Below are 22,308 nucleotides of genomic sequence, written 5' to 3'. Positions count from 1 at the left end.
ATTCAAAATTGTTATATATAATATATAATTATATAATTTGTACAACAACACATCATTATTCTTACTTATTTGAGTTTAGCCATTGTTATATATTCTTTATATTCAAAGAATAGAACCAATATTAAAGCATGAACATAGGAATATAATTTAGAGAAAAAAATATTGTTTATTTAATTAGATTCTTAAACAAAAATTAATTAAATGCTCTTACATTATTAAAACAATAAATAAGCATTGATTCTATTTAATATGATATCATAGTCAGTGACTCAGTGTTGCCAAAGCACGCATGAAAGCTTACCGAATATATAATATAATCATTAATAAATCCACATCCAATTATTCTGTTAAAATTCATCAAAGAAACCTAAAATTTCAAACATGGGCCCCGGCCCAGTGGACATTGGGCTTGGAAAATGCCAATCTACTCCAATTAAATTTCACCAATAATTAATGGCATTATATCAAGAGTAATCTAAATTGTGTATTTATTACCATCCCTTTCCATTAATAGTATGTGAACATATGAAGGGTATACATCAATGGCAATACTTAATTTAATCCATACATGTTTATTCTTCCAATCATTGACATATAATATCAGGAACCATTTTTGCTTATAAATTATAAGCATATAGAAAAGGACCAATAACAACTCCTATTACAACACTTTGATTGTGATTACACACATACTATTTATGCCCATGCATGACAAAGTTCTGATATTAATGACCTTGTCTTTGTCATACAAATCTTCATTACTGTTACTAAGAATACCAAGTTAGTTTGGCATTATGTTCATAATGTGATCTTATACTAAGTCATCATCTTTTTTGTACATTTATTTTACTACATATAAATATATATATATATATATTATTGTGAATATTTATATCAAAACATGTCATCACTTACCAAATTAAACCTAACACATGCTTATGTCACATTGACACTAATTATGAATGCCAATAAATAAAATAAAATAACAAGTGTTTTTCAGCCATTAAATTGTTTAGAAGGGGTTTCAAATACAAACAATTGCTTAACAAGCACAATGGCCACCCATCCCTTTCACTCCTTTGTTAGATTGTGAATAAATAAATAAATAAATATATAAATAATAAGGTTAATTAACAAAAGGCAAAGCTTAGTGGAGGGCCCTTCAAAGCCATCCAAGCTCTCAAATCAATGTCATAGTAATTACCATGTTGGATAAAAAATTAAAAAAAACAAGGTGTGATTTTCAAAGAATTGTCTTAATTTGTGACTCGAAAGTAACTCAAGCGATCACCACCCAACCACGTCGACAGTCACTAATAAGCAATGTAGTTTGTCCTAAATCTAAGACAATGTACATAAGAAATCAAGACAAGTTAAATAAAAAAAAAAACCCAGACAATTACAAAGTTAAAAAAATAAAAATTAGAATCAACCATGACTCTTAAGTCAAACAAAGATATCATATATCCGTAATGCTAGTGTAATCAAGTTAGGTTCAAGCTCAAGTTTACCATAGTCCAAGTTTGGTAAATTCTATCTGTTTCTTTTTGGTTAAGTAATATAAATATATAAAACTAAATCAAAACCTAACTGGAACTAATTGATTTGATATAAAGGTGTATATATATATATATATATATATACATTCACTAGTTGTTGAGGTATCAAAATGCATGTGCTAATTTACAAACCAGAAACCCTAAGTTTTGAGTAGAAAGTTAGTGGGAAGCCCAGGACCAATAAGGAATGAGAAAGCCCAGCCTAATAAGAAAGAACACAAAGAAATGGAAATAGTGTATAGATTGAAAAGATATAAAGGATGATTTAGACTTACAAACCTCAACCTTAGACCAAGTCCCAAGTGTCCAGCATGCCCTCCATGAAGATCTCTTCAAGGGCCCAGTGGTTTGGAGTAGGACAAGTTGGTATTGCAACACTCTCAAACCCTAACAAAACACTTGGCATCCATATTACTGACACAGCATAAGGGCCCCCTCCTTTGTCCCTGGTCCCCTTTGCATGCATGAATGTGCATAGCATGGGATGGCATTACATTACATACATGCATATGCATGGGTTGTGGGTCATGTCATTAAGTAGCTGGGAAGTGATGGTCATAGTCAGTGTACAGAAACAATATGGTCAGATCAAACATTGTTTGGAGATCAAAAAAGGACACAAACTTTTCTATTTTAGCTTTAGGGAGAGGGTACTACTATTTGCAAGCATGTCCTTTGGGGTATGCATGAGAACAATGTGGGAGGTTTTTAAGGCATGGCTTGGTGATCTTCTTTGTTTGTTTACTTTTTGGTAAAGATATGGAGGGATGGTCAGCTACTTGGCATCATTTAGTTGGGTCAAGTGAAAAACCACATTAGGGCTGCTTGTTTTCTATCTACAGAGCTAAAAGAGTTTCTAGATATATATATATATATATTAATATAAACATGTGTAGATTAGAAAGAGAAATAAAGATATTGTTATTTATAAAGGTTTCCATTACTATAGCCATCAATACTACAGTAATTTGGCATGTCACTCTGATTGGACTGTTACAGTAATTCTGTGGTGTGTTTAGGTGTTATGTTTTTTTATCTAATCAAATTTTCAACCCAAGGTCACTTTATTTTTCCCTTTACAAAGTGGTGGGAGGAGGTTAGATTAACTCAGAATATTAATTAAGTTGGTGGGTTATCATCTTATAAAAAAATAGTATTAGAAAATTAATATTCTTTTAAAAGTTTTCCTAAATTATTGCTTCTCAGATGTTATATTTAATCTTAAAAAATACTATGAAAAGTTAGTAATTCCCTTTGGACCAGATGTAGAAAAATATCAATTTAAAAGTCTCAAAAACCTCTAATATAAGGATAAAAATTTATATATATTTTTTTCTATTAGTGTTTTCTCTTTGAACTTATTTATATAATTTTTTTTTAAAAAATAAATAAATTACAGATAGAATTAAACCAATTGATTTTGACTTAGACACGAAAATGAAATAACAACTAACACTATCCTATTGCTACATAACAAATTATTTATATAAGTAAATAAAATTGAAAAAAAAAACATAAAAAGAAAAATAGTAACTTTTCAAAATCATTCCTACTGTACAAGACAAGAATTGACAGTTTATTCTCTCGCCTAATCACAGACCAAACTCAATATTTTTTCCTAAAAAATAAACATAAAATTAAAAAAAATTTAATATATTTTAAACATTCATAGTCCATGTGAATAAAGTTGTTTTCCCCCAATTGACCATTGGTTTGAAGTTTGATTTGATAAAACAACAAAAATCTTAGACCGAATTTGTGTCAGACTTGATAACATTATTCAGGTCCCCTATAGAAGATTCTAACACATCTCTACTCACACACCTATTATAAATAAATAAATAAATAAATAAATAAATAAATAAATTTATATTTGAAGGCTAGGCTAGTAAAGCACTACCTTGTATCAAATCCTGAAAAGACACAGAGCTGGTAATGGACCCTAAACGGATCCTTTGCCGGATCCGATTCAGTCCACTCCATCAAAGCCGACCACCTAAGTGACACCCCCTTACCAAATAAATTAAAATATTAAATACAAAATTTATTATTGGCTGTATAACTGTTGGAGTAGTGTTCTTTCTGAGCACTAGTTGACAAGAAAGTACCAGACTTCTCAGTTCTCTTAACTTTTCCCCTTAAAAACTTAATCTACTTTATGGTCAACTGGTCATGATGGGCCCACACACAATGCTTATAGATTACAAGATGGGCCCACTAACGTCTGGGTCAATGCATGATCTAAAAATTTCTCAAGCTCTTTCCTTTTCATTTCCTTTCCCATCCACTCACCTTTCAAATCAAAGATGGACTCTTTTAAAAAAAATAAATGATTAATTCCATTCACAAGGTTACATAATTGGTTCTACTAAATTTGCTGTGGGACTTTCTTGAGACCTATATATATATATATATATTGTTAATGTTTTCATTGCTCTATCACAACATCACTTTCTAGCTACCATTTCTCTCTTGTGACCTATATAAGTTCTTGATCCTTGATGTTAACTAATTTATCACCCATGTTTATAACTAAGATAAGAGTTAAATAAAAACAAATTTTGCTTCTACTTTGTTGATGTAAAATTTGTTTTTATTTATGCAGAAGGATGAGGACAAATTAACTGCTAAAAAATCGGAATGAACAGACACCACACATCATATATGCATAGGTGAAATCTCAAAATCACGTGACGTATGAGTGTGAAGGGTCTAATCCACTTAGGCTTTTCATAGACTACTATCTCACGGCTATTAGAGATGCTGACTCATTTTGATAGAAATGTGCATTTCAACCAATTTCGTCACCGACTTCCATTACCATCTTATCATAACATTTTTCAATTAATCAATATATATATTACAAATATTAGTATCAAAGAATCACTCATATCTAATAGTATCTCATTAGGTAGATGAAACCCTAAAGATTGGAACACTTCAATGTCAATGGTTTATAGTATTGTATAAACACGGTAAAATTTTTCAAGTAAAAAAAATTTATCATTATAATTAATCAAAGGTTCGCATATTTACTCATACCACATAATAAATTTTTAAATATTACTAAATTATTAAAACTGATGTATTTCTATATTTATTTTTTTAATAATATCTATTGTTTTATGAAATATATAATTTTATTAAAATTTGACTTGTGATTGAAAAATTGAAGTAATTTGATAGTCATGATTCTCTAATATGCACATTAATAATATACATCATAGAGTATTCTAATCAAATTGGAATTCTTGGAATGCTGATGGTGCAAATAATTAAACCTTGATAAGAATATAAGTATAATTTTAAAAGTAATTGCAGCAAAATTGATGTAATAATTAAATAAGTTTTGCAAGGTCATTGTAGAACTGGTTGCCATGTGGCACAAACAAAGCATAAATAGTTGTGTTCCAGCTTGGGAAGTGGTTATATAATTAATCACAGATGTGGAAACCTTTAAGATTAAAAAAAAAGAAGAAAGATTTAATTTATTTGAGTTAATGTGGTGGCCAAGTGTCCTATGGAATTTTGACTAAATGGAGTGTGAGAGCAAGTTCATGAATAGTCTCAAAACCATGAAGCAAAATTATATAAATAAGAGAGCATGGTGTGTGTATGTCTAAGTCAAGGACATCTCTTGTTAAGTCATGGGAGGACAAGTGAGAGTGAAAGAAGGGGAAAAAGAAGCCTTCAAATATATATTCTTTGTCCTTCTTTCTTTCTCTCTCATGCTAAGTTTGTAACTAATCCCACTTTCTTGAGCCACGCGTGAATATTTTTAAACCTTTGCATCTTGTTCTAAATCTCACTTTAATGTCTTTTTCCAACTTTTAGATTGATCTCTACTAATTCAATCATGTCTCTGTTCCCAAAATTGGATTAAAATCACTGTTTTTGTTAACAAATTGTATCCAAACTCTTGAGCTAGTGATGTTGTACATGAACCAAACATTTTAAATACATCAAATTTTCATAATTTTAACTAGCTCCAATTATTCTATTTCAATCTTAAATCAAATATATATTGCAATGCATTCAAACCTTGAATTCTAGATCCAAACTCTTGGATCTACACCCTATGCATGAAATACTATAAACCAAAACTTGAAATGAATCTGGTCAATCTAATTGAATGGGTAAACTTTTCAAAATTTAAAAGCTATAAAAAAAAAAAAAGAAAACATCTTTACAATATATATATATATATAAAATGTTTTATTTGATCTAATTGAGCATGCAAAAAGAGAGGGGGACAAGAAAGAGACAATGTTATATACGGAAGATTGGATTCCATATATGCAAATAGATGCTGCTGCTGCTGCAGTTGGTGCTTAGTAAGTGGATAAATAGCTCTGCGTAATAGCAGGCATAATTTCTCAGGCGCAGCAGCAGCCGTGGAGACACAGCTTTTTTTTTCCAAGCAGCAAAAGCCAGTGGGCTTTTGCATTAGCTGGTGCTAATTGAACCTGGTCAAGGCTTAGAAGGACACAAATACCCAGATTATCAGCGAACATGCTGGCCTTGCTGGCCTATCTACTTTTGCTGTTCTTGTGTCCATCTATGCTCAATACCCCACAAGAAGAAACTCCTTTTCTTTATGTAAATATTAGTCTATTCTAATAATGTTAAGCTTTGGGTTGTGGGAAAGTGAGTGCAATTAGGCATATGTTCATGTGTTCATGTGACTAATAAGCTGTCTTGATGGTCTTGTGATTCTTCGCCGGCGACAAACCACCGGCCGTGTCTTGTGCCGGTCGGCCGAGCATTGTCATACACTAGCCTATGCAATAGTATAACAGTTATTAATGTTCCTACTTTGATATTAGTTATGAATACTTTCCAGTCATATGATTGATCAGAATATATATGTAATGTATATATATATATATATATAGTTGCAATTGTAACCAGTTTGACTGTACAGCTTTGGAAACATAATCACGACCAGGCACAAATCCGACCATGACTGATAATTTTAACCAGAAAAAAATAATAATAATCAAACATGGTCCCCCAAACTCTAAAATAAGAACTTTCTCTCTCACACACACATTAGATTTCAAACACTAAAGGAATTGAATGAGAGCAAACATGGCCAAAACACAAAAAAAAGGCCTTCCTCAAGATTCAAGGGCCATGCACATGGCACACTTCACCAATCATTTTCATCATTCCATTATGAGGAGCATAACTAAGAATCCCCTTTTCTTGAAATATTGCATGTATTTCCTGTGTGGATGCTCTTCTCTTCATCCCCCCATGCTTTATATAAGTGTGTCATTAATCAATCAAAAGTATATTACTCCATAAATTACTAATTACTAATTTGATAAAATAACTTGTGCATTAATGAGAGGGATAGCAACTTGTCACAATGGTTGAAACGGAATTCCAATCAATCATTGCCTTATCCTCGGAAACGGCTTTCGGCCGCAATCAAATCCCACCCTCCACTCACTTTTAGGCTTTTAGCTAACGGTTGGAAAGCAACAGCCTCCTCTACCATCCAAACTCTCACTGTAACACAATACTTGTACTACACTATCCATTAATACTATTGGTTATCCATCAGTAAATCACCGCCGTAGAATCTCCACGTGGCAAGAGATCCATGGCCCCTACTACCCCAAGACGAAGAACCTATCAGATTGAGCACCAGAGAGCTTTTTATATATGATAACAAACATACACATGCACATGCACATGCACATGCATTCATGTAGAGAGTATGGAACAGAGATGGGCCATGAAACATGGTCCATGGATGTATGGCAAACATGGTGATGGTGATGAGCATGGTAAGGGAGGAAGGTGAGAAGGATTACGTCCGTGGGTGAACAAATGATTAAATATCGAACGGCACACACTACGCAAAGACTGCGCAGCCATAGCCGCCATTCCCATCTATTTAGCTTGCCCCCACAACCCCACTCTCTTTACCTTACGGCAGCTTTCCATTATTACCAACCTTTCTCCTTCGTCCCCTTGTGTCTCTATATATATCTATATATATGTCTAGCCCTCTCACTTCCTCTGCTCTACCCCTTCTATGCAAAACCCAGTGTCCTCAAACCAAGTTAATAGCAGCAACCAATTACTCTCTACTCGAATTAGAATAGAAACAAAAACATTAACAAAAAGCTCGGATTTTTCTCACTGACCTCTTACGCTTCCTTATCTCCCTTTGCTGCTCCTCTTCTTCTTCTTCATCTTCATCTTCTTGTTCTCCTGTTTATCAATCATTAGCTGTGTTAGTCAGTAGTCACAAAAGAAGATAGAAAATTAAGAGATATGAGAGAAGAGAAGGTTATAGTGAGGGTGTTCGACAAGGAGAAGGACAGGCACGGCGCCATGGCCGTAGAGGAGATGTGCGAGGTTGGGCCAAGCGGTAAGATGTCCCTCTTCACCCACCTCTGTGACCCCGTTTCCCGCGTTTGCCACTCACCTGCCTTTCACATGCTGGTCCGTTTCCCCTTATTTTCTCTTTTTACCAAAAAGTTATTATTATTCTTATTATTTTCTAATTATTTTCCTATTTTTATTACATTTTAAAAAATATATAGGTAGCCGAAACGGCTGGGCCGGAGAAACAGATCGTGGGCCTTATCAGGGGCTGCATCAAAACCGCCACCTGCGGTAAGAAACCCTTCCGTTGTCCCGCGAAACACCAGACCCCTATCTACACCAAGCTCGCTTACATCCTCGGCCTCCGCGTCTCCCCTTCCCACCGGTAACTCTCACCTCCACATTTACCCTATTGTTTTTTTAACAACTTAAAAAAAATGCATTTAATTAATTAATTAATTTTTGTTAGGCGGTTGGGCATTGGGTTGAAGCTAGTGAAAGAAATGGAAGAATGGTTTAGAGAGAAAGGGGCGGAGTACGCTTACATGGCGACGGACAAAGACAACGAAGCATCAGTGAAGTTGTTCACCGGGCGGTGCGGATACTCAAAATTCAGAACCCCTTCAATCCTCGTCCACCCAGTGTTCGCCCACCGCCTCTCGTTCCCTCGCCGCGTCACCATCCGCCGGCTCTCAATCGCCGACGCCGAGACCATCTACCGCCGCCGCTTCGCCACCACCGAGTTCTTCCCCCGCGACATCAACACCGTCCTCAGCAACCGCCTCTCGATCGGCACCTTCATTGCCGTCTTCTCCAATCCAAGATCAAAACCCGATGAATGGATCAACGCCGAAGAATTCCTCAAAAACCCACCGGAGTCGTGGGCGGTGCTGAGCGTGTGGAACAGCAAGGAGGTGTTCAGCATGGAGGTGAGGGGGGCGTCGAGACTACGGCGCGCGCTGGCGCGCGCAAGCAGGGTTGCCGATCGCGCGTTGCAATGGCTCCAGATCCCATCGATTCCAGATCTCTTCCACCCATTCGGGCTTTACTTTCTCTACGGGTTGGGTGGGGAGGGGCCGAGGGCGGTGGAGCTGGTGCGTGCGCTGTGCGCGCGCGCGCACAACCTAGCGCGCGACGGCGGGTGCGGGGTGGTGGCGACGGAGGTGGCGGCGTGCGAGCCGCTGCGCGGTGGGATCCCGCACTGGCGAAGGCTATCGTGCGCGGAGGATCTTTGGTGTGTGAAGAGGCTCGCGGAGGATTATAGCGACGGGTCCGTCGGTGACTGGACCAAGTCGTCTCCCCCGCCGTCGATCTTCGTGGACCCGCGAGAGTTCTGATCGGATCGAACGGTCACGAGACACTCCTGTTTTTTGTAACAGAATATCCCACATGTGTAAATTAGCGCGCCCTTTTTTTTGGAATTTTCCCTCCTTTTTTTTTTCTTTAACTGAAAAAGCGGGCTTTTTAAAAAGAAATTTACGTTTTTTATTTTATTTTATTTTTTTGAGATATGTTGGAATCTGGTTTAACTTTTTTTTTCTTTCTTTTGCTTTACATATTCTTAATTTTTATTTTTCAAGAATAATATCTTTGAATATATTTTTTTATTTTTTATAAAAAAATAAATCACTATTTTATATAAAAAATAGTATGAATTAAAAAAAACATCATAAGTGAACGATATAAAAACATTTGGAACCGAAGAAAAAAAAAAAAGCTGGATCAACGAAAACCAACGACTAAAAGCTTTTCAAGTAAAAGGAAAAGGATAGAAGAAAAGACCACATTTTGGTTTTGTTTTTTATTTTTTTATTTTTTTTTTTAATTGACATCATGGATAAGAAAAGAGGGAAGTTACGGGGAAGAATAAAAAGACCGCACCTTGGGTTTTTAAAAAAATTGACATCATGGATAAGAAAAAGAGAAGGTAATCAACAAACCGGAGGTGGTGACCGGAACCTGAGCATATTGGCGCCATTTGGTGATCAAATATGAAACGCGTGTGTGGATGTGAATTTACAATAAAACCCTTGTAAAAGGGTGGTTTAGTAATTTCATATAAGTTAGGATGTGACACACGGCACGGGTTGTGTTTTGCGTTGAGTTTGGTTGGGCCACATGGTTCGGTTTTGGGGTCGTAATCTTGGTTGAGTGGTTTTGATGGGACCAAATCTAATGGGTCCACTATTAATCATCCCACTAATTGGTGAATCCTGGTTGACCACGTCTTTCCTTTATACTTCAGGTGTGCGTACATGGTCCCACCATTTGGCTTCCATTGTCCTCTGCCTTTCAGCACTTGGGCCCCTCTTCGTCGATCATACTAAACCATAAGAATAACATGCGAAACATATACATATATATATATATATGTATATAAATATAATATATTTGAGGTATAATTCAAACCTAACTTAGTAAACCAAACCACGCGTGATACAGGGTCATGGTTAGTCAAAAAGGTAAAATGGCATTGACTTGGACTCAGTGCATGAACAAGAGTTTTCGCATACATAGACCACCCAAGCCTAACTGTGCCTAATTGTAACTTTGAACTCATTTGTGGACCTAATATTCTTTTTATTAACTAACTAGTGCCATGTTTCAAAGTTCTAGCTCTATTTTTCAAACACTACGTTGACCAATTATGGGACCAAAGTAAGCAAACATATGTTCATTCTCACTGGTTCACATTGTATTATAATTATAGACTTTGTTTGTGTATCTTATTAACCCACAATTCTATGACCTATGATGCTTGTTCCTATCCAAAGGCATCAGATAGGAATGTCCATGGAGTAATTATTAATTAAGAGAAGAAGAGGTGTTCTCTGGTGGACTAGGGATTTGAAAAGTGCTCATTGAGTTCATAAACATAGGCTTGATTCCCTGCATTTGATTAATTTAGTCTCAAATGCATATAGTACGTCATTTTTATAAAATAATAATAATAATAATAATCGTTTTTTATCATCAAAACTTAAAATCATGATATAGTTTTTTCCTTATAAAAATATGAATTTCAATTCACATGGCATGGAGATGACTATATTTTCAATCAATATCTTGTTATTTTTATTATTTTTTATCATTATTATATCTATTCCTTTTTGCCTTCATTTTTGACATGCTATACTGACCATTTTATTTGACGACTTCATCGTACTTTGCAAGAAAGAAACATAGAAGATTTGACTTTTAATGGTGCTGAAAGACCATGCTTACATATTTTGTTTATTTTGTTGACTTTTCCAGTATTCTTCATGTATGCTCATAGGATCTTCAAGAACATTTTTAGTCATGCTGAGCAGATTTCTAAAGTTCATTTTTTATTCATAGTTCTTTATATATGATTTATTTCAAATTTCACTGGATTGTATCTTTGTCTCTGTAGAATTTATTTTGTGAGACAATTGGGTTGATGATATAAAATCCTATGGATCATAATTTCATATATTATCCTAGCTTATTCTTGAATAATTTTAACATGAAATAATGAAAATATCCATACAATATGCAGATAATTTAATATATTGCTTAGTAATTACTGTATGAAGCTGTAAAGCTACATAGTCTTGTCATCCAAATTGACAGTCCAACATAATAATCAATATGTTTTAAATCACCTTGTCTCCTACTATTTGGAAAACAATATAATCATGGTCTTGATTGTAATTGTGTGTCAGCATGTGGATTCTATTTTACCATGCAGGTAATTAGCATGTTTAATATAATATTTGCATTATACCAGTCAGTCATATAAAGTGTTAAAAACTCAAAATTAATAGCATAGCCTGTCCTTGACAAATTGGTTGATGCCATGAATATATGCAAACTCATAAAGGAAAAGGTTATTATAAGTTTTGAAAATGTTTTTATACCCTATAATTACTAGTTTTGCATTGCTTTTATCTTGAGTTTGAAATCATAGTTTAGAATTTTGCTAATCTGTGCATTAAAACATATCAAACAAAGCAACCATGTCCAAGCATCACCTCATACTTCAAATTTTATTTTTTTTCTCCTTTAGACTCCAAATATGACAAGTAAAAAAGAATGGAGAGAGTATTTTACATCTAGTGTATTATTATCAATACATACTATTAAAGTAAATGTATAATCTACTCCGAGAGCGTTTCAAAAAACAATTTTAATTTTTTTATAATATTTAATTTTTTATTTATATTATTTATAATATTAATAATTGAAAAATATTAATTACACCTAATTATTTATGCAATAAATGTCCATAAAAGTTTTGAAATCCAAGGTATAAAATAGTTTTTATGGTAGGAGTTGTTTAATTATATTATTTTATATATGATATTGCCTCAAAACTCACAAAATTTTAAAAACACCTAATTATTTATGAAATAAATGTCCATAAGACCTTTGAAATGTAAGGTATAAAATAGTTTCTATAGTAAGAGTTGTTTAATTATATTATTTTATATATGATATTGCCTCAACTCATAAAATTTTAAAAACCCAATGCAAAGCTGGGGAGAACGCCTAGTTATTATTATTGTTGTTGTTGTTGTTGTTCTTCTTCTTATTATTATTATTTTTATTTATTATTATTATTCGTATCATTATTACTTTTATTATTATTATTATTATTGTTCTTATTATTGTTGTTGTTTTATTATTATTAGGGAAAATTATTTTTTAGTCCCTAAAATTGTTCAAATATCCCTATAGTCCCTCTGACAAATTAATATACTTTTTAGTCCTTTTTTAAAATTCATGTCATTTGGTTTGGCCGTTACTTTGCACCGTGAATTTTTTGTTAATCCCAAAATTGACTTTGTGTGTTTTGGCAGGAAGAATGGAGCCAACTGCCAAGTCTTGTCAGCCATGGTTGCATGTCCTCTTAACGGCACAAGAGAAGATTGTTTTCATCTTTTAGTATACTTCTTCTTCGTCTTCTCTACTAGGGTTCTTCTTCTTGTTGTTGTTTACTAGTGTTCCTTCTTCTTCTTTACTAGGGTTCTTTTTCTTGTTGTTTTTTATTAGTGTTCCTTCTTCTTTTTCTTCTTCATTACTAAGGTTCTTACATGTGCATGTGAAGCCGATGATAAAGTGGTAGTAAGAAACCCTCATGGAGGTCCATGTTTTTTTAAAGTCGACCTCATTGTTGTAATTTTTTTCTTAATGTGTAGGCCTTGGATGGACATATTTCATGGAATTGCATGATATAAGGGCGAAGACTATGTGTTGCAGTATATTGTTTTGACTAAATGGGAGGAAGTACTTGAGGAAATATGCAAACGATGGAATCTTGAAGCTTCTCGGGTGAGAGTGAAATATTTACTTCCGAATGAGCACAAGACAACATCTCCTATTAGCTCCGAAAGTGACTTTCAACGGATGTGCCATATTTATCATATGTTCAATAAAAATGTAGTTGATATGATTGTAGATGTTGTCGATGGAATGAATGGCAGTTTGGATGTGTTGTCAATACCATAGTAAGTTAGACTAAACATTTACGTAATAATATTCTTGTTTCCCATTTTATCTTATCTACTAACTTTCAACTTTCTTATTCACATATAAGGTATTGTATTTAGTTTATACATTCTTGTATACATAATTTTTAAACTACTTACTTTCTATATAACTGTTTATTATTAATATTACCATCACAAGGGATCATGTGTTGGAAAGCACTTCATGCAATCCTTGCCCCATCTCGTCATCAAGTTTATCCATGCGACCTACACCAAACTTGAGTTCTCTCGGAAGCTTTGATCATGATGTGACAATGGTCGGGCAATGTTATGAAGATGCAAAACACTTCAATGAGGCACTATGCGACTTTGCTATCAAACAAAATTTTAATTTTCATTTCATAAAAAATGATAAAGATAGAGTTACTGTTATATGTGCTTCCCTTAGCTGCCCATGGCGAGTCCATGCCTCAAGGGAAGGTAAACTTCCAACATTTAAAATAAAAACATCACAGGATGCCCATATATGTGGTGGAGGCATTGCCACAACATCTCATCCAAAAGCTTCAAAAAGATGAGTTACTAAGCAGGTACTTAACAAAACTGAGATCATTCTCTTTATCTAGCTGTGGATATACAACGGGACATACTGCGTGATCACAGTGTTCATCTTTAATACAAACAAGCTTGGATGGGTAAAGAGTTGACGCGGGAGATTCTACATGGAAGTGATATAGCAAACTACGATCTATTACTATAGAACGTAAGCAATGTAGTTGAAACTAACCCAGGAAGCATTGTCAAAATTGATAGGGATGGTGAGCGGTTTATGATGGAACTTGATGGATTTCACGATAAGATAATCACTATGAAAAGCCATGATCTTCTTGATTAGAATTATTTGAGAATAAACAATAAATTGAGGAAGTGTACCTGCACTTGAATCCATTGATGTTAATGATTGGGCATTGTGGTTCTTCTAACTGATCACTCGTAGATAGGGGAGATGGGAACCCTAATTCAGAAAACCTAATTCTGAATCTCAGATAATTGCGTGCTCAGTCAGGAACCACACCCTATTTATAAGAAATATTTATGGGGCTAATTACAAGTTTGTTCATCATAAAATTGACGATTTTTCCCCATAAATTCTACACAACATATTATTAATACATAAATCCACACATTTAAAATTAGATAATTATGACCCTATTCAAACTTTAATTTAGATCACCTCAATTGGGTCCATTCAAAACTAAATATGATAAAATATATACAATTATAAACATTAGTTGTGTACGTCTACACAACTTATGTACATAAGTCCTTATATCTCTACATGATATGTGGTCCACAACCCAACAATCTTCCACTTGGACCATACAACCATGCTCTTCAGGAATTTAAAAATTGTGTATAAATTACCATCAACAACCAAATGTAATTACAACTGAAAAATCATCAAAATCAATCTCGTCCATCATCCTCATCTATACGAGGAACATGGGGGCAGTCGTCGCCATTACAATTCAACTAAACCCACAATGCTCACATGTACCGACTTAACTAACGACATAGATCAAGTGTGGATGTGTAGCATGGAAATTACAAGCCAATTGATCTATGCTTGTCTATTTCCAACTGGTCCAACTTAAAATACCTTATGAGATCATAATTCATAGTGAAATAATGAATAAACTAGAAATTTCATAAAATCTGTTAAAAAATGTCATGACATCAATACAATATAAAGCTAACTATATATAAACTCTCACTAATCAAAGTATATTTACTAATGCCAACCATATAAGCAACATGCTTGTTGAACACTATAGGCACTAATGCAAGTGGATCCACAATAATGGAGTTTATCCTTATAAGCTCAATATTGACAGAACCACTATGAACTCTTTCTTATCTTTGGCAGCTCAATTTTCAAACCCTTCTATTTCCCAACTAGATGACATATATCGAGGATGTACTCCTGTATATTCCTCAGTCATAGTGTCTAGAAAAGCTTCTGGGATTGTATTTTTTATGATCATTAAACCTATACGGTTAAACCACTCCTACCTCTCAAAAACTCTCTTATCATGAATAGAGTTTTGATCTATCAAAGGTGCAGGACATGGTTCTCTTAACACATATTCTAGATTTATACATCCCAAAATGAGTATTACCTTATTTTTTCCAGCTTTGAAATTTGAGTTGTTAAGCATGGGAATGCCATTGAGTGTAGCAAACACATTATTAACACTCATGATGTTAACTGTATAGAGAGCAATAATCAATAATTAGCTCACAGTTAATTAATTAGAGGTCTAATAATCAAAACATATAAATAACAATAACCCATCTTCAAGTTAATTGAGTGACATCAAATCTAGTCTTTGGACAATGATTCAATTCACTAGTGATTAACTCGTTGTAGTAATCATGTTTTATAGTAAAATCCAGTCAAGTATAAAGTCTTCCTTTGGGTCAACTAAATACACATTTTATAACTATAAACAACTTATTACCACATGTGCAAAGAAGTAAAGAAAAAATGAAAATGAACAAGGTTTTTGTAAATAATGAATTCTCTTTTCAAGGTGAGAAGAGAGTTCAACTCTTATTATATTTATAGACTTTGTTACAATAAAAAACAATACACAGAAAGGAAGGAAAATAGGAATTCAAATCAATCATACAAAGAATGGAAAAATAAAATTGGAATCAATCAATTCCTATCTTGGGTTGTCACTTGCCATTATTTTTGTCCGCCACTTGTCGTGAATAAAGGAGATAAATCCTCTTGTTCCAACTTACTATTTTGAGATGATTTGAGTCTCCATACAATCCCTTGAATTATTCTCATAATTAGGAATGACATCCTTGAATTGATCAGCTTCCTTATAATCTTTCTTAATATCCTCCCTCAAATTATGCCGAGGTTGGAGGCATAGTTTGCTACGTAAATAACATAGAGCGGCCTTGCATAGCGGTTTTGTGAAAATATCTGCAAATTGAGAAGTAGAGGAGACATGACGAGTAATCAGGAGACCCATTGAAACTCTTTCACGAACAAATGGTAATCTAATTCAATGTGCTTGCTACGAGCATGAAAGACGGGACTGATAGTCATGTGCAATGCACTCAAGTTATCACAAAACAGGATGGGTGGACAAGATTGTGGAACTCCAAGGTCACGTAAAAGAAACGTGAGCCAAGTTAATTCTGCTGCTGTGTTGGCCATAGCACGATATTCTGCCTCAGTACTTGAGCATGAGATTGTTGATTGTTTCTTAGCACACCAAGAAATAATGTTTCGTCCCAAAAATGTGCAATAACCAGTAGTGGACCTTCTTGTAGTAGGACAACCTGCCCAATCTGCATCAGAAAAGGCAAAAAGATCAAGTGTAGTATCTCCAATTAGATGCAAACCTAAAGTAATAGACCCTTTAACATATCTTAAAATACGCCGAACCATTTTCATACTAGCAATAGTTGGTGACTGCATAAATTTAGAAACATAATTAACACTAAAAGAGAGATCAGGTCTTGTAAGTGTTAAATATTGTAAAGCACCAACAAGGCTACGATAAAATGTAGGATCAGAGAGTGGAGTATCATCATGAAGACCCTTGGTTTTAGATTCCATTGGTGTAGTCATGGGTTTGCAATCTAGCATTTGAGCTTTGTCAAGAATAGTTTGAGCATAGTGAGTTTGAGAAAGATGCAAAGTGTTAGTAGATCGTTGAACTTCTATGCCAAGAAAATGATGCACTGGTCCAAGATCTTTCATAGCAAATTCGAATGCAAAAAGTGTAATAAAGTCGAGAAGTAACTTTGAATTAGAACCTGTTAATAGCATATCATCAACATAAAGAAGTAAGACCAATGTGCCATGTGATGAGTGCAAAATAAACAAAGATGGATCACCCAAACTACAAAAAGAACCCATGCGAATCAAAAAGGAACTAAAACGATCAAACCATGCTCGAAGGGCCTGCTTTAAGGCCATAAAAGAGCTTTTTGAAGTTTACAAACATGAGATGGAAACATAGGATCATGCATACCTGGTGGTTGTTCCATGTAAATATCTTCATTTATGTGACCATGGAGAAAAACATTTTTAACATCAGGTTGGCTAATATCCCATTGTTGAACCAAAAGCAAAAACTAAGAACTAATCGAATAGTACCCGGTTTTTATAACGGGAGAAAAAGTTTCAATATAATCGATACCGGCTAACTTGATGATAGCCTTTTGCAACCACCGAGCTTTCAACCTATCAAGTGTGCCATTAGCTTTTAATTTGGTTTTAAACACCCATTTTGATCCTACAACATTCATATGAGATTCTCTAGGAACTAAGGTCCATGTTTGATTTTGATGCAAAGCATCAAGTTCATCGAGCATGGCCTTCCTCCACCCGTCATGTTGAAGTGCTGTTTTGATAGATCGTGGCTCACTTGGTATATCACCACATTCAAGAGTTAATGCATATCGTGGATTAGGCTTGTAAATGCCGTGTTTCGCTCTTGTAACCATAGGATGAGATGTTGGCTGAACCTGTTCAGAAGGATCAAAAGTGTTAGAGTTTTCACTTATCAAGTTTTGACTCACCGAATCATTGTTCACTGTGGTAGGAGAGGTCACAAGAGTCATGTCATGATCTTGGGATGAGACATTGATGGCACCAGGTTGCAGAGTGTGATCACTATCATGATTTAAAGGTGACTCAAGTGGCACATCTGAGTTGGTATGTTCTGGTGCAATTAATGGCGTAGTTGAAATATTGGATGGTAGTGAAATAGATGTTAGATCCATAGCAGGAAGTGAGGGATTGAGAAAATCTGTTATGTAGGTATTAGAAGGTGAAAACGACTCCTTTGCTTTATAAGGAAACATATTCTCATCAAAGAGAACATGTCTAGAGACAAACATCTTGCTAGTTTTTGGATTGAAACATCGGTATCCTTTATGCTTGTCTCTGTAACCTAGAAAAACACAAGGAATTGTTTTAGGATCAAACTTATTCTTCTTAGAATCCCATGTATATGGGTAACATCTAGCGTCAAACACACGTAAAATAGAGTAATTAGGATGAGCACCATATAAACGGAAATAAGGAGAAGTAAAATTAATAGAGGAAGAAGGCAAACGATTGATTAAAAACGTTGTTGTGGTAAAGGCCTCAACCCATAGAAAATTAGGTGCTCCACTATGAAAGATCATCGTCATCCCAAGTTTCTGATCGTACGATGACGGCGTTCAACGATGCCCGTTTGCTTAGGTGTATGAGGACAAGAAAGCTGATGAACAATTCCCTGTTGCTGAAAGTGTGAAATAAGTTTTTTATTGACAAACTCACCTCCACCATCAGAGTGAAAAATCTTAATTTTTTTATCAAATTGGCGCTGCACATAACTTTCAAAGGCTAAGTAAACATCAATAAAATCAGATTTAGCACGAAGAGGAATTAACCAAATATAATGAGAATAGTCATCTACAAAACAAGCATAATATCGAAATTTGCCAAGAGATAAAATAGGGGCCGGTCCCCAAATATCACAATGAATTTTTTCAAAAACATGATTACTAGAGGAATGAGAAGAACTAAATGGTAACTTGCTAAGTTTGCCTAATTGACAACTTTCACAAATAGTTTCCATGTTTTTATTTGAATTAACATGAATTAAATTCTTGGTATGTAAAAATTGAACAACTGATCTTTGTGGATGTCCAAGACGTTGATGCCACAATTCTTCAGTCCCTGAGTTTTGTCTATTTAAAAAGTGTGCTTCCTTTGGTTTAGACAAAACATAAAGATCTCCTTTACGTTGACCCATTAGCAATGTTCGACCTGCTGCTCGTTCCTTAATACAAAACAACTTGTCAGTAAATTCACAATTTAAAGGATATTGTGTCGTTAACTGACTAATAGAGAGTAGATTTCGGGTTAACTGAGGTACATGTAAGACATCATGAAGAAATAATTCATTCTTACCATCAGAAACTAAAATATCTCCAGTTGCATCTATCTTTAAAGGAGAACCATCACCAATGAAGACTGAATCATGACCAACATATTTTTTAAGATTTTGTAACATACCTGAATGTGCAGTCATATGATTTGAGCCCCAGTGTCTGTTGTCCATTCAACATCCGCAACTGAAGTATCCATGGTGAGAGCAGCAAGAGCTTGAGGAAGGTCCTCATTATTCACTGATTGTTCTGGTAGGCTCCAACATATTTTTGCAATATGTCCAAGCCTTCCACAAAGCTGACAGTGCTCATTCTTATATAACTCTCTTTCTGTGCTTGTCATTCGTCGTTTGCCAGGAGGTGGTGGTCGTGGAGTGTGATTGTTAAATCTTTGTGGCTGTTGTGAGTTATTTCCTACAAAATTTGAATGCTGAAAATTGTTGTTAGTAGCCTGAAAACCTCTACCTTTTGATGTGAATTGCTTGTTTCGATGATTGTGGTTGTTGTAAGTTTGTTACTGGGTTTGGTTGCGTTGTCCATAAAATGCATATGCTGGTGAATTAGAGGCTTCAAACCATGTGTTTCGTTGTTCATAACCTTGTAGGAGTGACACAACTTTGGAATAAGATGGCATGGGAGGTTTGAGCATCGCCGTTGTAAAAGACTCATATTTCGGACCTAGATTAGCAAGTAAGGAATAGACTTTTGCCTTGTCGGGTACTGGATTTCCGATAGCTGCAAGATTGTCACAAATACTTTTAAACTTCCTCAAGTATTCCTCTAAAGGCTGATTTAGATCTTTTCTGAGATATGTAAGTTGTTGTCGAAGAGTAAATTCTCGTTCTTGGGAATCTTGAGCATATGCTTCTTTCAAGGCATGCCAAACTGATTGTGATGATTCTAGGCCAATGACAAGACCTAAAGCTTCTTCGGTGAGTAACCCGATAATCCACCCACGTAGGAGACGATCTTCTTTTCGCCATTTGAGGTATTCTTCTGAGATCTTTTTTGCTTCATTGGTTGAAGTTTCACTTGTTGTGGTATTGTTGTACGTGGCTGGTTTATCTCTTTCGCCTGTGAGAAGCCCAACCATATCTTGACTTTCTGCAAGAGCAAGTAGTTGTTCACGCCACAAGGGATAGTTTTCTGGGGTAAGTTTGAGTGTAACAAAGTTGGCAACATTCAAGGAAATTGTGGAAGCCATTGTTTTGTAGAATAGAACTCTCTTATCTCACAAGTGGCTCTGGTACCATAAAGAAAAAATGAAAATGAACAAGGTTTTGTAAATAATGAATTCTCTTTTCCACGTGAGAAGAGAGTTCAACTCTTATTATATTTATAGACTTTGTTACAATAAAAAACAATACACAGAAAGGAAGGAAAATAGGAATTCAAATCAATCATACAAAGAATGGAAAAATAAAATTGGAATCAATCAATTCCTATCTTGGGTTGTCACTTGCCATTATTTTTGTCCGCCACTTGTCGTGAATAAAGGAGATAAATCCTCTTGTTCCAACTTACTATTTTGAGATGATTTGAGTCTCCATACAATCCCTTGAATTATTCTCATAATTAGGAATGACATCCTAGAATTGATCAGCTTCCTTATAATCTTTCTTAATAAGAAGCTCGACACCTTCCTGTGTACAATATGGTTGATTTGATAAGGTGCATTGAATATTATTGTTTATTGCCAAGTTATGTCAATCCCGTTCAGTATTACCCATAAGTGCGTTTTTTCATGCAAAAGTGATTATTTATGATATTTTCTGTTTACGTTCTGGCTTTACAGTTTATTATATGATTTAGTAAATACAATATCTAATATTTAATTATAAAAAGTGTAACTGTACAAAATATGCTGTTAATATACAATATTAGTTTGTACTGTCTGGCCAGCTTCCTTTCCCCTCGCTTTACTTCTATTCCGTTTAGTATATAATGCTTACTGATTACATTATAGATTTAAGCTCATGAATGATGTATAAGAGGCGTGAACAATGCCAAAACTGGGACACTTATCTTTGCCCTAAACTTCATAGGAGGGTTGAAAAAACGGTCGAGGAAAGCAGAACCTTAGTCGTTGGGTGCTCCAATGGGGAACAATTTGAAGTTACTGACCATCAAAGTAATATGGTTAACTTACGAGAGAGAACATGTTCTTGTCAACATTGGGAGGTGTACGACGTACCATGCAAACATGCATGCGCCACAAATATTCGAATGGATACTAATGTTCATCACTTCATTGATAGTTACCACACTATCGCAACTTACAGAGCAACATATGAGAACCCAATATTCCCAAATAGCAGACCAAGACAAACCTAAGGACGATAATCGAGATCTCCGTTTTAGACCACCCATCTCGAAGAACAACCTGGTCGTCCAAATCGCCGAAGGATCAAGTCACAAGCGTTCAACGTCCGGGAGTTACGATGTAGTCATTGTCATGAAGTTGGTCATAACAGAGCTACCAGTAATTTTGTGTTTGTAGACTGAATAATATTTATTGAACACATCTACTCAAAAAATCAACATGCAAAGAGTTAAGCAGTTTCTAAATGGGAAGGCATGATGTTACGCATTATTGTCGGTTTCTAAACGTCTTTATATGTTGGTAAGCAGTTACTTTAGTATCTGATCAAATTGTTTTGAAATTAAACAGTGACCTGGTTTTGTGAAAACATCTATCGTAATGTAAGCGTTTATCTCATTTTACATCTATATTGTTTTTATATTAAATTGTATTGCGGAGTTTTAAACTAGTTGTCAAGGAAGTACTCAAAGCAAATAGTTACTGTATACATTTGGTGATAACAAGCAGATCTAACATTTTATACCTGATTGTCCAAATATTAAAATAGAGTTCATGGGTTTCAAACATAAACAACAAGTAGATAGCTGGAGTCAAATTAAAATTGAAAGTAGAATTGTTTTTACAAGAAGAACAGACAGCCCCAAGGCCCTGCTAA

General features: G+C 34.7%; 1 protein-coding gene across 1 annotated transcript; it reads left to right on the top strand.

Annotated features, from left to right (window-relative positions):
* The first annotated feature begins 7,786 nt into the window (after window positions 1–7,786).
* On the top strand, window positions 7,787–9,357 carry LOC120276900 (probable N-acetyltransferase HLS1). Its single transcript, XM_039283634.1, has 3 exons — window positions 7,787–8,021; window positions 8,123–8,289; window positions 8,374–9,357. Exons 1-3 carry the CDS (start codon window positions 7,851–7,853, stop codon window positions 9,239–9,241), a joined length of 1,206 nt encoding a protein of 401 aa, XP_039139568.1. The 5' UTR covers window positions 7,787–7,850; the 3' UTR covers window positions 9,242–9,357.
* Window positions 9,358–22,308: the final 12,951 nt, after the last annotated feature.

The sequence above is a fragment of the Dioscorea cayenensis genome, chromosome 15 (assembly GCF_009730915.1).
Source record: "Dioscorea cayenensis subsp. rotundata cultivar TDr96_F1 chromosome 15, TDr96_F1_v2_PseudoChromosome.rev07_lg8_w22 25.fasta, whole genome shotgun sequence".
Lineage (NCBI taxonomy): Eukaryota > Viridiplantae > Streptophyta > Magnoliopsida > Dioscoreales > Dioscoreaceae > Dioscorea > Dioscorea cayenensis.
The sequence above is the reverse complement of the archived record's forward strand: the minus strand, read 5'-3'. Positions and strand labels throughout refer to the sequence as shown.